Source organism: Protopterus annectens, chromosome 2.part1 (genome assembly GCF_019279795.1).
Source record: "Protopterus annectens isolate FY-2018-M chromosome 2.part1, PAN1.0, whole genome shotgun sequence".
NCBI lineage: Eukaryota > Metazoa > Chordata > Ceratodontiformes > Protopteridae > Protopterus > Protopterus annectens.
Genome location: NC_056729.1, coordinates 1,799,180,593 through 1,799,197,892, shown reverse-complemented (window position 1 = coordinate 1,799,197,892; position 17,300 = coordinate 1,799,180,593). Strand labels below are relative to the sequence as shown.

At 42.3% G+C, this 17,300-nt stretch overlaps 1 protein-coding gene across 7 annotated transcripts in view; it reads right to left on the bottom strand.

Moving 5' to 3' along the window:
• Positions 1-17,300, bottom strand: part of USP48 (ubiquitin specific peptidase 48) — a 3,461,715-nt gene that overhangs the window by 2,374,495 nt on the left and 1,069,920 nt on the right. For 5 of the 7 annotated variants that reach the window (XM_044063244.1, XM_044063240.1, XM_044063245.1 and 2 more), the window contains one exon: positions 7,955-8,089. In XM_044063244.1, coding sequence (XP_043919179.1) covers positions 7,955-8,089 — 135 coding nt within the window. The remainder of the gene's footprint in view (positions 1-7,954; positions 8,090-17,300) is intronic. The other 2 variants (XM_044063242.1, XM_044063243.1) reach the window with 1 other exon arrangement.

Here is a 17,300-nt window from a genome sequence, read left to right as displayed (position 1 = left end):
TGCGACAGAGGGATTCAGAGACCACTCGTAAGGGCTGAGAAACACCCGACTTAAGCTGTCTGCTAACATGTTGGACCGCCCTGGAATGTGCGTTGCTATCAGAAAGCGGTTGGTGGAAATAGCCCATTCCCACACTCTCATGGCTTCTCGACACAGGGGGTAAGACCTGGTCCCTCCCTGTTTGTTTATATACCAGACAACGGACATGTTGTCCGTCTGGATTGCAATAGTCCCCAGAGGTAGACGGTGATGGAGAGCCTGCAACGCCAACAGCACTGCCCTCATCTCTAGGACGTTGATATGCAATGCAGTCTCTAGAAAAGTCCACGTGCCTTGGACGGACTTGCCTGCGCAATGCCCGCCCCATCCGAGGCAGGAAGCGTCCGTGGTCAACGTGGCTTTGACTGGGGGAATCACAAAGGGTCTCCCTTCTTTGAGTTCTCGAGCCTGTAACCACCAAAGTAGGGAGTCCCTGCATGCTCTGCTCAGAGGGATCGGCATGTCCAAGGGATGGACCGATAGTGACCATTGGACCTGGAGAGTCCATTGTAACACTCACATTCGCAGACGGGCATGGAGAGAGAGGCCGATCGCTGCCGACATAGACCCTAACGCCCTCAGGACTAATTCTGCTGGAGGAGCGCAGCTCCGAAGAATGTCCAAGACTTGGCGAGACAAACTGTTCAGTCTGGCCGATGTCAGAACCACTCTGGAGATTCGAGTATCCAACCTGGCCCCTATGAATTCTAGGGCTTGAGTGGGGCACAGGCAGGATTTCTTTAGATTCACTGAAATGCCCAAATGACCAAACAGAGATAGGGCATAATCTCTCGCCGTAACCAGAAGATGCTTGTTGGGGGCGGTGAGGAGCCAGTCGTCCAGGTAAGGGAATACCTGAATGCCCTGGAGTCTCAGGTGGGCTGCAACCACTGCCATGACTTTGGTAAACACTCTGGGGGCTGAGGTTAGGCCAAATGGAAGAACCCTGAACTGATAATGACAGGCTCCTAGCCAGAAGCGGAGGAACCTCCAGGATCGTCTGTCCATTAGTATATGGTAGTACGCATCTTTGAGGTCCAACGAGCACATCCAGTCATTCTCCTGCAGAAGGGGGAGAATAGATTGGAGGGTGACCATCCGGACCTTTTCCTTGGGTATGAACAGGATCAAGGACGAGAGGTCTAGGATGGGTCTGAGGTCCCCCGTTTTCTTTGGCACCAAGAAGAACCTGGAGTAATAACCCAATCCGGATTGATCTGGGGGGACGGGCTGGATGGCTCTTTGTCTTAGCAACTCTGAAATTTCTTGAGTTGCAGACTCCCTTTGATGGGGTGGAACATCGGGGAGGAACATCGGGGAGATGTTTGGGTTTGGGAGGGGGGTTCGAGAACGGTATTGTGTAACCTCTGGATATTATCTGGAGCACCCATCGATCGTTTGTAATGGACTCCCAATTTGAAAGGTGCTCCGATAATCGCCCCCCGACTGCCTCCAGAGAGGGACAGTCGGGCAAGCCCTCAGGGCTGTTGCGCGGGTCCCTCTGAGAAAGGTTCTCTAGTCCCAAAGTTACCCGGGCCCCCTCTGCCTCTGGGCCGGCGTCCACCTTGTCCTCCTCTGCCTCTAAAGGACGAGTTGTCCGCAGCGGGACGGGAATGCTGAGATTTACGGAACCACAGCTTCTTTTGCCCCCTCTGATTCCTGGAGAAGGATCTTTGGGGGTTAGAGAAACGGACTCCAACGGCCGACAGAGTCTTCCCATCTTTTTCGCTTTGGACAAGCGTGTCGCGAACTGATGAGCCAAATAAGGCTGAACCATCGTAAGGGGCATTCGTGAAGGACGCCTTGAAGGGATCCGTGAAGTCGCAAAGGCGGAGCCAGGAGTACTGTTGCAAGACTACTCCCGCTCCGCTAGCTCTAGCGGCTCCTTCCGTGGCATGGGAAAGAAGCCGCATAGATGTATTTGATATGGACTTTAGAGTGGCCATTCGAGTCTCAAAAACCTTTTTGTCTGGGATCGAGATGGACTCCGGAAGGGGCTGCAGCGTATTCTTTAAGTCACGCTGTAGCCTGATGGTGTGTGCCATGTAGTTCAGCGACCTTATGGCAAAGGTCGCTGAAGCAAACATCCGCTTCCCAATACGGTCCAAAGCCCGGGACTCCTTGTCCGGCGGATGGACCGAAGAACTTTCTTGGGCAAGTTCTTTCTTAGTGGCCGCCGCCACCAACATAGCATCAACCGGCGCGCCTTTGGACCAAGAAGGTCTATCAGAAGGAGGGCTGAGGACCTTATCTGGGCGTCTAGGGATAGGCTCCACGGTGTCAGGCTCCTTCCAAGCCCTGGTGGTAATTAAGTCCACCAAGGGGTCGGCTGGGGGGGACACCCAGGAGGTAGATGGGCCTACCTCAAAGGCCTCCAGAAATACGGACTCGTCCAGGGAGGCTTTTGGGCAGACCACCCCCCTCTTATACGCAACATTTCCATAATGTCTCCAAATGAGACATCTTCGGGGGGTGACCTTGGGGAGCCCTCCGTATCATCCAAATCCGTATCCGTGGTAATGGACTCGGGGGAGTCCAGGTGCCTCCTTTTGCACTGGTTCTTCCGAGGCACCTCTTCGGCGGGGCTGTCCGAAGAGGGCTCGTCCACCGGGTGGTGTTCCTCCCTAGGAACTAACTGGAGGCTTTGGGCAGGCTGTCCAGATGGACGGATGATCGAAGACAGACCCTGATACAGTGGGGGCATGGGTGGATCCGAAGGCCCGGTCGGGGACCTGGATGACCTCGACAGTACCCTCTCCACCACCTCAAAAGCAGAGGGAGATTCACTGTCACCAGCCTGAGAAAGCAACCTCCTCGGCTCCGAGGATAGGATCGGGGTCGGAGCCGAAGCAATCGGACCCGAGGTAGTGGTGTGCTCCGCTCCAATCGGCACCGAAGACACAACCACCCTTTCGGATCTGATGCTCAACCCTCGGCCCCGAGAGCTTGGATCCGACAAGCTCGAAGGTATAGTCGGCGTCGAAGACACTATCCCTGTCGGCGCCGACGTATCCCCGGATCCGAAAGGGCCTGGATCCGACAACTCCGAGACCCGATAACGGGTCGGAGAAGGAGCGATCGGGGCAAAAATGGGGGCTGCACTCCCTCCCAAGGGGGGGGGGGGGAGGCAAGAGCATCCCCATCTGCATCTGGGTCTGTAAAAATCTTCGCATCATCCAATCCATGTCTGCTTCAGAGATGCTTCTAGTAGACCGCAAGGAGGTAGTCGAGGCAGGCCGAGAGGGCCGCCTCGAAGACCTCGAGGGAGACCTATCCTCCTCCTCTGGCTCCGGAGAAAAGGAAGGTGAACGGAGCTGAGAGGACAAGGATCCGGAGACCCTCTCAGGGGACTTCAAAATCTTTTCAGGCGAAGCTGAGGGATGAGACTCGGCCCGCCTCTTTGAAGTATGGCCCTCTCTCTCTCTATGTTTTTTCTTCTCCTTGTGGGAAGAACCAGACTCCACAGAGCTAGTACCCGATAAGGGAGGTTGAGTCCCAGGTACAGCTAAGGGAGTAGCCGGTGCCAAAGCTACAGGAGTAGCTTGAACCCGTCTGGGAGAGGAAGAAGCCGATTCCTGAGGGAGTTTTTCCACCAGGATCAGCTTGTTCTTCCTGTCCCTAAGTGCCCGAGGGTTGAAGGCCGCACAAATTTGGCAGGCCTCCGACAAATGTGCTGCCCCCAGACATAAAACGCACTGAGTGTGGCCATCAGCTGGGGAAAGCTTGTGGCCACACTCAGTACATTTTGAAAATATAGCCTTAGACTCAGCCATAAATTCTCTCACACACACACCCAAACACTAAGGGGGGGGAGGGGGAGAGACAAATTTAAACTAAGGAAAAAATAGTTTTTTTTTTTTTAAAGTGGGTTTGAAGGATTCGACAGTAAAACAACACACACACAATTTAAAACTAGAAATAGCTATAGAAAAAGGAACAAACTCACCAGGCCAGGAGCTCTTCACTAAGAAGCAACTGTCTTTAGCCGCGGCAAAAAACGATCTGAGGTAATGTGGTTGGTAGTAAGGGATTATGGGTAGGGGGGAGGAGCTAGGAGCTCGGATCTTGAAGCCTGGAAAGCTGCCGGTTCGGATCCGAGGTCGGATCCGGCTACCCACAGGTTGCAGATCAAATGAAGTAACTACTTCAGATCCCCTGTTAAGGGCTAGTGAGGAGACTGAAGTTTTTAGGGCAACATCACACTATTGCCAAAGGGGCTTTTTATTTAAGACTATTCCTCATGTACACACACACACACACACACACACACACACACACACACACACACACACACACACACACACACACACACACACACACACACTCTCTCTCTCTCTCTCGTGCGAGATACCCAAGGGGATGTGTGATATTTAATGGACGCCTGGTGTATTGCGTTACAAGAAAATAGGTCTTCTATACAGAAACAAGCAGTTCCTATCTAACTCCACAAAAGCTATCACCTGTACACACCTTCTGACAACTCTCCTATATGCCTCTCCAATCCTAACCAGTCTCCATAAAATTGACCTTATCAAACTTGAACCTTGCTACAATAAAACTGCCAAATTTGCTACTAATGTCTCACATAGGTCACATCACTGCACTGCACTTAACTGGCTTGAATTTCCTCACTTGCGACATTATAACCAACTTATTCTTGCCACAAAATCCTACACCAGCCAGATAAAATCCCTGTTCTCAGCAATACAATGCAACATATACCACTACCACACCCCTACAACCTAGTAACAAAGTGTTGTTAAAAGCCACCAAAGGTAACAACTCAGCTGGTGACACTCTCTTCTCCAATGCTATTGCTAAAGTGTGGAACAAATTTCCATCCAATATTTCCTCTGACTGCTCTTTCGCACAGTTTAAAAGGCTCCTAAAATCTCACTTTATGGAAAACTGGCTCTGTTCTTGTTATCATCCTGGATAATTCTTACCCCTCTTTATATCCAACTACATCTGTCATATTTGGTGTTACTCTACTATACACTTTATTCTCTCCTCTCATTCTATTGTAACTTGTCTTCTTTAGCAAATGTAAATATTGTTCTTTTGTTATTGTTTCCACTAGATAATGTATTGTACAATATTGTATTATTTGAGTTGTTGTATTACTATTTTTTTCTTGTTTACATATTTATACTGTTTACTGGAGCTTATCTTCCTGGGCCTCTGCTGAAAATGGACTTTTGTCCAGTCGGACTTTCCCAGTAAACAAATGCAAAATAAATAATAAATAAATATTGTTCACTCATCCACTTGTAGTTCTGTCACAGCCTTGCACCCTGCAGATAACATTCCCAGGATATACCTGGCTTTCACCAAGGATCAAACAGAACAGGTGTTCCCATGGCCCCCCTCTCTCCCATGGGCATGCCCATCCTCCCCAGCCTCATTTGCCAACTGCCCCAACTGCTAATCATACCTGGGTCACCTGGACCACAGTCAAGATTTTATCCCTCTACACTGCTGATTAGATAGGTAAAACCGTTGTTACCAATGTGGTGCTTTCCAGAGCTTCAAATGTTATCCTGCTGCAGACTGTGATGTGTCCTAGAAAAGAAATTCTGAGGAACCTGGAATTTCACCACAACTTAGTTTAGTGTCCCCAGTACCCTGTTTTTCCATCTCCACATTTATAATCTGCCTTCTGGAATTCTGTGTAAAGTTTGTGAGATGGAGCCAGGTGTATTTGTGGACAGTAAAAGCCTGTATCTGCCTCCCTAGCAGATCCATCCACAACGCTATAGGTGAGATGGATAAACTGAAGGGCAATTACATTAAAGGCGGACAACTGGTACAACAGTCTATTTTTAAGGTCTGAATCTGGTGACTCTTCCACAGTTTTAGCAAATTCATCTATCAAATGTCTCTGGAATCTCTGCATGTGCATTACGTTATTTAATGTCCTTAGAAAAAAGCTGGAGAATAAAAACACCCAATTCCCTAGCCTGTACAAGGAACATGGTTCCTTATTTGGGGAAGATGGGGTGACTGACCTTGGAATGAGGCTTGGCAGCTTTCTAAGGCCCTCCATAATTCAAATTACACTTCTCCATTGGATTCTGTAAACAGATGGGATAGTCATTGGGGAAGTCAAAGAATCTTATCTGGATCCTTGTGGAGAGAGGTCACCATTATTTTATTTATTTTTTTTTTATAATTGCCAGTCATCAGTTTTACCACTTCACCTGCCTGTGAAGCCACCAAATAGGATTAAATGGGTGAATGGAAGGTCTCCAACAGGATACTCTCTGACTTGTAGAGGGTGCCCTGGAGCCAAAGGCCTAGATCCTGAGGAGTTCCAAGTGCTCACCCAGGGATCTGGCAAGGGGAGTCAGCCTTTAAATTGTCACCCATGTCCAGGATAACAGACTTTGTAGTAGAGTCAATGGATTTTCTTTTACATCCTTGCCTTACTTCTGGTCTTTGGACAGGGGGAGAATCCAAGAAAGAAGAAAATTGAGCACTGGATAACAGACTGAAATCCTGTCTACAAACATTGGCTCCTCTGTCCTAGATTAGAAGAGGGGTAAGGCAGAAACACCAGAAGATGCTTTCAACTGAGCCATGGAATGAACACTTTGTGGAGAGGCTTATGCAAGGATGCCTGCCTGCATGATATGCATCTGAACCTACCATAACCTTAACATTGAAGATGGGATGACCATAGTCAAGAAGTTGAGCCCAGCTGACATCAGTTGTCAGCTGTGAACATCAGCCTAAAAGAATCTGTTTCAAAGCCCAAACCCAAAGCCAGGAGGGCTGTAAATTCTGTTGAGGCCAAGACCCTGATGGCAGAATGCTAAAAGGTCAGGCTCCAGGATGGAACATTCTGTCCCAAGATCATGAAGGCCAAGGCTACCCCCCATAGCATCAACTCCTAACACTGAAGTGGGAGGGAGGCTCAAAGGAAGCCAAGGTCAAAACTGTCAACACTGACCACTACTAACATCAGGGTAAATGAGGTTAAAGGCATCGACCCCAAAGTCGATGGTCAAACAATAGCCTGAAAGGTACTGGAGCTGGAATGGAGTTTGAACCCCCCAATGATAGCAGGGAAGACACCAAAGACAAAGTTGCTGATCTTGAAAAAGGAGCTTGCCACATCTTTTTGAAGCTCATCTGGACCAAAAGATACATATAAAGCAAGGGCTTGGATGATGTCCAAAGAGAGAAGTCCTCTAAGAAATGAGTCTTTCCTAAACATTTTCAACACAACTGCTTATCTTGTGGTGGAATCTTCACTCTGCATGGACACTTTCAGAAAGCATGCTAACCTTTACCTTTACTGATATTAATGACTACTATCACAGAAACAATAACTTCAATAGAAACAGGATCACTAACAGAATCTTAACAGCAACTGACAATCACCAATGATTTGGCACAACAAAGAGCTATAAAAATAGAAAAGTATAACAGAGTAAAAATTGTATCTGAGGCTGGAGGGGGTGGAGAGCCTGACACGAAATGCTGACACAAAAGAAATTTAAATCTGATTCCTGAAATTTCAAGAATAAAATTAAATGCTCTCATCTTAAAGTTGGTGGAGATATCACTACCACTCCAAAAGTGTAATGGTGAGCAGAACTGGCTAGAGACCATTTTCTGAGTGACTGACTTTCAGCTCATGATTGTAGAGACCTGGACGGGGATCTTTGTCACTAAAGAAAATGGGCAAGGGAAGCACTACAGCAATCCGTTTAATTCTTAAGGGCTGAGCTGGTCAAACATTTGTTGGCTGAAACTCCCAAAGTCGGATCCATTATCAGGGGGATTTCTACATCACCTTAACTGGCTAAGAAAATATACCAAGAAGGGTGTCTATAATGCTGTTTTATAGGCAAAAGAGGGGAGGGAAGTTATAAAGCATTTTGCAGCTGTCAGGAATAATCATGTTTACCTGGCACCTGAACAGCCATTGTACTCTGTTTCTCCTCTTCGCACTGCTTCTTATAGACCAACATGTATGCATTTCGAGAGCAATGGCTTCCTTTTCCACACTTCGGTTTGCGTGTCTGCGTTTTGGAAGATTCTGCTAGAAGAAAAGGACAGGAAACAGTAGATATCGTGTGTTAAAAAGAATAACACTTCAGCATCAAATACTGGAATTGTGTACAGCAAACAATGGAGCAAATAACATTTAAAAATTCAGTACCATACACCATTTCCAAGTGAGAATACAATACTACTGACTGCAGATACAATTCCACAACAGTAAATCATCAAGAAGCTACTCAGTTTAACAGTAAATCATAGCATCTGGTTTACCAACATCATGTGCATCTTCTAACCAAAATACATTAAATGGCATCTTTCCTATAAGGAATCCAAACAGGTCTCAAGCTTGCTAAGATGACTCAAATCTTCCCTTATAAATCCCATATTGCTCCAAGTCCATTTCTGGTTCTCCTATCGAAAATTACTCACAAGAATGAGTGCTCACTGCAAGTAAACTGCCTTGCTGAGGCAATGTAAATGAATGTGATGATCTTCTTTCGGCTTTTCCCAGTTAGGGGTCACCACAGCAGATCTCCTGTCCGCTCATGATTGGCAGTGGAGTTTTGCGGTGTTGAGTTGCCAGACCAGCGCCCAACCTTCCAAAGAAGGCACACACATGCACGCACTCATGCCTAGGGCAGATTTAGTGCATCTAATCCACCTATAGCATGTCTTTGGGATGTGGGAGGAAATCGGACCACCCGGAGGAAACTCACGCGACCACAGGGAGGACATGCAGATGAGTACACAAAACACAAATCAATTATACAAAGATGTTCCTAAAGCAGAAGTCTATCTAAATATTCTACCACTTGCCAAAACATTGTGTGCTAGAAAATAAAAAAATGTTTTTAGTGCAATTTCTTTTTTTTTTCTTTTATAAACTTTTAGATTACTGTCAAAAAAAAGATTTTACTGAAGGATAAGACAAAAGACACATTGACTGCTACATTATGATGAAGGAATTCTGTGCTCATGAAGCAAGAAAAAAATAAATGGTAAATGGAAAGGGCTACAATTTGTCACAAAAAAGGACTGCACAAAATGTCACTATGACAATGAAAGCTCGCTATAAAAAGGTGGCTGAATATTAATATTACCCTGTAATAATCATGTAGTGAAGACCAAACAAAATCTTCCTTGTAAATGTTAAGATACTGAGGAGTTCCAAGATGGTGGGCGTCTAATAGGTTCCCTCTCCTTACAGCTCCAGTGCTCATCTTTGTTTTGGCTGTCTAAATTAAGTAATCCTAGGCTGATCATGTACCTTGCGCTAAATTTTCTTATAACTGATCTTGAGGAGTTAATCTGAGGTACTATAATTATCCAGATTGATAACAAGCGCTGTTATTAAGTTCCTGCTGTGCGCAACTGTTCCGACACGCGGTTATTAGAGGCCTGCACTCCAGCACCATTCTCAGTGACAGCTCCTGAAATTTTCGTGAAATGAATAGAACATCGAGAGATTCGGAGAATATGGACATTCAAACTACTAAATCTAAATTCTCAGCCATCACTACCTCCCCAGAAAAAGACACCAAAAGGCTGAGATCGTCAAAACCAGTATCAGAGCATTCCAAAGAGCCAGTTAGACAAAACCCTGAAAATGTATTGGTAATGGAGGAACTAAAAAATGCGCTTACACCTCTACAAGTGGTTATTCAAGAACTGTTGGCCAAATTTAACACCTTTGACACTTCATTACATAAAATTATGGATAGACTGGATCTGGTTGAAGAGAGATCCAAGGCAAATGAATTTGAAATTCACTCCTTAAAAGAATCCCTCCAAACTAAAGATAAAACTATTAGCTCCATGCAATCTAAGATCGTGGACCTAGAAGCACGAAGCCGAAGAAATAACTTGATAATTAGAGGCTTAAGTGAGAAATTCGAGCCTGGTCAACTAATTGATGTGGCAACGCAAATATTTAATAGTCTCTGCAAAGATACAAACCCCGTGCACAAATACAACATTGAAAGAGCCCATAGAGCACTGCGGAGACAGCAATTAACCTCCGTACCAAGACCAGTCTACATTAAAATGCTCAACTTTCAAGATGTCCAAAATATTCTGTCAGCCTTCAAAAAAGTTAAGAAATTCATATGGAACAACCAACTGCTAATAATTACCCAAGACCTTCCTCTTGAAATCCAAGAAATGCGTCGTAAACTGGCTCCGTATTGTGCTGATCTCATGCAAAAGAAAATTAAATTTCAGATGAAGTTCCCTTCAACACTGACTTTCACACATCAAGAATCTAAACTTTCTATGCCATCCCCGAATGAAGCTAGAGCGGTGTTCCTTAAATGTTTCGGTTCAGATCCTTCCACCTAAGCTTGTGCTGCCTTAATAGTAATATATGCTCGCAAATTACGTTTTGGGTATTCTCCCACTACTAGCAGTTATACACTTACTTTTTCGTTATGACATTATATCCTTTTATTTGTTTTATTCTTTAAATGTTGCCTTGTTAACCCTTAGGAACCATGTTCACGCTAGTAGATATAGTGAGTGGGCTTCATTGAGTGTGACGCACAGGCAGCACTAGCTGTTGCACATTTAAGAGGAAAGACTCGCGTATCCGGTGCCAGCGGTGCGCGTTGGCTATATGCATTCGAAAGGGTTCCTTTGAGCGAGCACATTTCGAGATTTATGGAACTGATTTCCTCTTCTTCTTCAGGAAAGTTATCTCCAGGACGTCTGTAGGGTCTGTCGCTAGCCCAGACAGCATATAGTTTTGTTCGCACATTACTGACTTTATGGCATGGGACGGGCTGTTCGTTGTTTGCTCTTGACCTTTTAAGATTTGTGGTGATGGACTGGTATGCTATAATAATTTCTTGAAGCGGCATTAGCCCTTCCTTAATGGAGTATATCCTATTTTTTGGTTCTACTTATTATATATAATTGAGTTACGCTTATTGCAATTTCCTTACAACCAATAATATAATTATACCAGCCTATTTGATAATTTTTCTGCATGGTTAAGCTATTCATATATAAGATTGACATAAGATATACTGGGTGCTGTTAGGATGTTAAGTAGGGTTGTGATGTCTGATCTTGGACTTGGTATGACTTTGTATGAGTTTTGTAAATGCTATATTGGCTGTGTTATATTCATTATAGTTCATAGGTTCATAGGTTCATACTAGGCTATCTGCCCGAGGGCATTTACAAGCCTAGCCCATCGTTTTGTGGCTTACGCCACCCCTTTAGTATGGGGAACTATAAATGGTTTCACGTTACTCATTTATAGTTTTAACTACATGTTTTTACTTATGCATTCTCTCAATAGCTATAGTGGTGTGGGTAAGCACGGATGTAGATTTGAGGGATTCTGGTGCCATTGGCTTACAATGTACTGCCCTAATCTCATGGCATATAAATATATGTCAGTTTTTCACTAGTTTTTGCTTTTTCAATTCTATATAATTATCTGTATAGAATCTTCTGCTTAACATATCTAATATCATTATGTTTAATATGACTAATGATTTGACAGTTTCCTCGTGGAATGTTAGAGGACTTAATAATATTGGGAAAAAAAAGTTAATTATGCATCTGATTCTTAAGGCTAACTGCGATGTATGTTTTTTGCAAGAGACTCACTTGCTGAACACTGATTGGGCTAATGAAAATAAAAAGGCTTGGGTTAAGGATATTATTTTCTCTGGCTCGGCTAATAATTCCAAAGGGGTGGCGATTATTGTTAAAAAATCCTTCCAGGCACAGATCATTTCGAAAGGGAATGATCAAGATGGCAGATGGTGTTACTTTACCTGTTGTTTCCAGACAATAGATAATCCAATATTATTTCTCAACATTTATGGCCATGCTCAGAGCACACAGATTTTATTATGACTATCTATAATCTTTTACTTAAATTCCCAAGCCATCGACTAATAATTGGAGGTGATTGGAATGTGGTCATTAATCCCCAGTCAGATCGTTTTGGTAGTTATAGATCTGGGAACTCAGTGTTTTGCAAGGCCTCGATAGACCTGATTGATGACTTTGAATTAATTGACCCGATTGCCTTTAGTACTAAGGTTTCTGATTATAAGCACAATCACTTTACTTACTTTTCCAGGTGTCACAAGTCATGGTCCCGTATTGACTATTTTTTAATTTCAAGTTACTTCAACAACAGAACAATTAAGTTCTCAACAGAACCCCGTTTCCTATCTGACCACTCAAGAATAGTTTTGGAAATAAGTTTAACTCAGAATATAGTTAATACAACTCCTACTTGGTCTTTAAACTCTAACCTTTTGCAGGACAAATCTTTAAGTAATGAGATTAATTTGACTCTAAAGGATCTTTTTTGGAACTAAACAGGATGAAAATATCTCCTTCGATAGCAGATGGGCCACAGCTAAAGCTGTACTCAGGGGTGTTTTTATCAAGAAAGCGAGTTTTCTTAAGAAATTACGGGCCAGAAGGTTAATCGAGCTACAGAGGGATATTACTAATTTGGATAAGAAATTGATAGTTACTCTGAGGACACAGAAAAGGAATTAATTGCAAAGCAAAAGGAGCTGTTTGAATATCACCAATCAAATCTGTCTATTTGGGAATATAGATTTATAGCGAAATATTCAGAATATATACAAATCCCTTCTAAGGCTTTAGCTAGATTAATTCTCAACACTCCTAGATCCCCTAGAATTTCTTGCCTTCAGTATAACAATCGGTCTTATAGATCTGATGAAAGCATTATTCAGCTTTTCTACCAAATATACTCTGAAATTTATGCTAATGATAATTTTATGACCACTAAGGAAGAGATGACGAAATTTTTGGATGGGATTACCTTCCCGAAAGTTACTGAATCACAAAAAGATTTACTATCGGCCCAGATTACGGTAAAGGAAATTCTAGAAGTTATTGATAATCTGAAATTAGGGAAAGCCCCTGGTCCAGATGGATTCTCGTCGGAATTCTATAAAGCATTTAAAGTTACTCTAGCCCCTATTCTACTAGATTTATTTAAATCTTTGGCCAGTTATGGTACTAGGGACCCATACATTAACTATTCTAAAACTATCTTGATTCTCAAAAATACATTAGACACTACTAACCCCAATAACTACAGACCGATATCACTTATGAATGTTGATATTAAAATTTTCTCCTCTATACTGGCCAATAGATTGAAAAGAGTAATGGATGGGTTGATCTCCCCTGAGCAAGCTGGCTTTATGAGGAGTAGACACACATGGGATAACACCATAACATTAGAATCTATAATAAAAATAACCAAACAAGACCCCAATCCTAGATATGCTTTGATATTGGACACCTGTAAGGCTTTTGACAGGGTGAACTGGGACTTCCTGTTCCTAGCTCTTTTGAAATTTGGCCTCCCTCCTGAATTTATAAACCTCATTAAGGTTTTATATAACAGCTCAAACACTCGCTTATACATAAACAGGAAATTCTTGAATCCGATAAAAATTACAAATGGAACTAGACAGGGATGCCCCCTGTCTCCTCTATTGTTCAATCTATATTTAGAGGTACTGCTCCTGTTTGTGGCGCAGAAATCTTACCATGCTATCCCTAGGATTTGCAACTCTAATATTAGATTTACTGCCTTCGCAGATGACCTGAATTTGTACTTTATGCACCCCTCAAATGATGCCATGAAATTAATAAATTCCCTAAATACTTTTGCTGCAATTTCAGATTTCAAGATTAATGCTAACAAATCTAGTATTTTCCAAATTAATCCTGCAGCACACAAACCTCACCTTTTTCCAGTTTTACCTATGCGTATTTGTCACTCCCTCGACTACTTAGGTGTCTCATATGATCATTCATATTCTTCTGTTCTACAAGCTAACTTAAACAGAATATGGACCACTATCTCACATGATATGAAAAGATGGCAATTACTAAAGCTTTCTACACTCTCAAAAATTTCTGTTGTCAAAATGAATATACTCCCAAAAATTCTTTATCAATGTAACTCCTCCCTATCCCCAGTTACAATCACCTTCATTAAGAAAATACAGAATGAAATCGCAAAATTTGTATGGCACCCAAAATCGGTTAGAATGTCCTATTATAGACTTACATTTCCTAAATCAGGGGGGGGGGCATGGCGATGCCCAATCTCATCCTTTACTACAGAATTATTCATGCTAGTAGACTCCTAGCAATTGCCAGTTATACCCCTGACCCCCTGTCATGGACTCCTTTGTGGATTAAATTATGGTATAACCATACTCTTAGCAACAACATTAATCCCAAAGTTTTACCCTTCTTGACGAAAACTTCAACTAGAGAAACTAAATTACACAATATGTTGAGAGATCTAATTGAGAATTTCCAGGAATTATTTAATTCTATGGGACTAGCTAACGCTCTCTTACTACTTCAGCCCCTTCATCTTAATCCCAATATTAAATTGGGGGGGTCGGATGATAAATTTGAATAACTTCCCCCTGATTAAGGACTTTACGATGTGGGATTTCTATAAGTTCAAACATCTCTCACTGACAGAACTCAGAGAAGCTCTTACTTTGTCCAAAGCTTATACTATTATTTTTAATTAAAGGAACTCACCTTATTTTCCTCACCAAATCAACATAATTTAGATGCTGAGATTACTGTAGTTACGCAGCTTCTACAAAGTCTAAATTCCAATAAACATATGATTTCCACTGCGTACAAAGCATTTTCCTCATATCTATATAGAAATGAACTTATTTTTGCTGACTTCTGGAGCAAACAAGGTGCTAAAATATCCTCGCAACAAAAGACAGATTCGATAAAACTCACGCTCAAACATTCCCCTTTTAAGAAATTCACGTTTACCCAATTTATGATTACAAACAATTTATATTATACCCCAACTCATTTAAATAAATTTAATGCTTCTATATCCACCTCATGCCCTTGTTGTTCACACCCCCAAGCAGACATTATCCATATATTATGGTTTTGTAAATATGCTCATAACCTATGGTGCTCTCTTAAGGTTAGATTAAGAAAAATGGGATACCATAAATCAACATTAACTTGGGAAATGGCCTTACTCCATATTACCAATATCAATATGTCATCTCTTCGACTTAAGATATTGATCAATATCTGCCTTCTGGTTAAGTTCTATATTACCAAACATTGGATGGATCGCTCGAAACTATCTTGGGGGTGTTTTAGGAATATGGCAATTACATATATAACTTCTCAAAAAATGATTACCACTAGCCCACGTAAAAGACTGGAAAATCAGAGTCTCTGGGATTCTATTTTCCTACTCCTTGCTGAGATTTGAACAGAGTTTTCTACCAGTACCCGTATGTTTTGGAACTTAAATGGATGATGGATGTGTTAGTAGAGTTCTCCTTATTGTATAATTTCTATAGAGGGCTACATGTTGTTATGATTGATCAATTGGAAGCATTGGCACTTTGTATATACTTTGTTTATGGTAGTAGTTTGAATAGTTAGTCTTCTTGCTTACTGATTGTTTTGCTCTAAATATTACAATGCTCATGTGATCTCTTATTTCATACCTGCTGATGTTTGCTATTAGTGATTGTGACATACAAAATTGAAATAAAGAATATTGGAAAAAAAAAATAATTACACAGCTGCACACACACAGACTTTTGCTAAGCAGTGGGGTAACAGAGCCTTTATCAAGGTTGTTCATCTATGCTGTAAATATCTGCAAATGGGCATTTGAAATAAAAAAACTGGGGTATTTAAAACTAAGCCACTTTATTTGTTTCTACTTATCAGTATGTGTGTTACACAGATAATTATTGTATTGTTTGTGTTAATAAATCTGATCCTAGTTTAAAAAAAAAATGTTAAGATACTGTAAAATCTTTAAAAAACAAAAAGGATACAGAACCCAAGTGCTAGAAAGTACATAAAAATGTGCCTTATTTTTTTTATTTTTATTCTTAAAGGAAAACTCCACCTTCTCCTACTTTTTAACTCAAATATTAGGTTGCTTTTCTACCTACAGTATGATTCCAGTACTGTGTAGGTAGCTAAAACCTGCTTGTACTTTATAAAACATTCATTTCCACACTTTGGTATCAAAGTAAGAGAAAGTCCACCCACTTTTTTTTTTTTTTAAGTTTAACTTCTCACATAAGTTGCACAGGAATTTGTCTGCACTTGCATGACATGCCACAGACATAGAAATTTGTAGTCAGAAGCTCAGCTGCTGTAAACAAGATAGAGGTGTGTGAAACTGTTTTCCATTGTCTTTACTGGAGAGAGAGAGAGAAAACTTGCACTAAATCACAGCTGCTTCTAATGTAACCATGCCTTTCATAGCAAAACAGCAATCAGATCAATCAATAGTTCAAAGGCAGTTGTCACCTCTTTTGACAAATTCACATAAGCAGCATCGCAGTATTGAAATGCTAAACTTTAAATGTTTGTTGCTTATACTACTTTGCATTTTAAGAGGACTTGAATGTAGTATTAAAGATGTCTGTGACATTTAGAGAAAAGTCAGAACATATATTTTCTTGTAAAGTATCAGAATATTTACCAAAGTGTAGGGGGAGGGGCTGTCAATTCATCTTGGAAGACAAAAAACACACTTGGAACAAAGACTGCAATTTAGCAACTGTTTTGGTTGCTGCTGTACAACTCCTTAGTATACTGTAACACAAGCCCTGAGACGCACACAAATGAGGGCCATTCAAGAAATAAAAGCAGCAGTCCTGTTACAGACGGTATATAAGATGACAATGACTGATATTTCTTCTTTCGGCTTTTTCCGGTTAGGGGTCGCCACAGAGGATCACCTGTCCGCTCATGACTGGCAGTGGAGTTTTACGGTGTCGAGTTGCCCGGCGCCCAACCTTCCACAGAAGGCACACACATGCATGCACTCACATCTAGGGCCAATTTAGTGTGTCCAATCCACCTACAGCATGTCTTTGGGATGTGGGAGGAAACCGGAGCACCCGGAGGAAACTCACGCGACCACAGGGAGGACATGCAGACTCTGCACAGAAGGCACCCCAGCCAAGAATTGAACAGGAGAACCACTTGCTGTGAGGCGACAACGCTAACCGCTGCACCATCGTAGCCACCCATGACAGTGACTGACACTAAACCCATTACATGTCAGTGGCACGAAAATACATCACTACATCCTTCTGTCTAGCATGACTCAAAGCTTATGACCACGGGAAACAAAGGCTCAAAGAAAATTAAGATTATGTTACTATATCAAGCCCCACTAACCACTATTTTGCAGA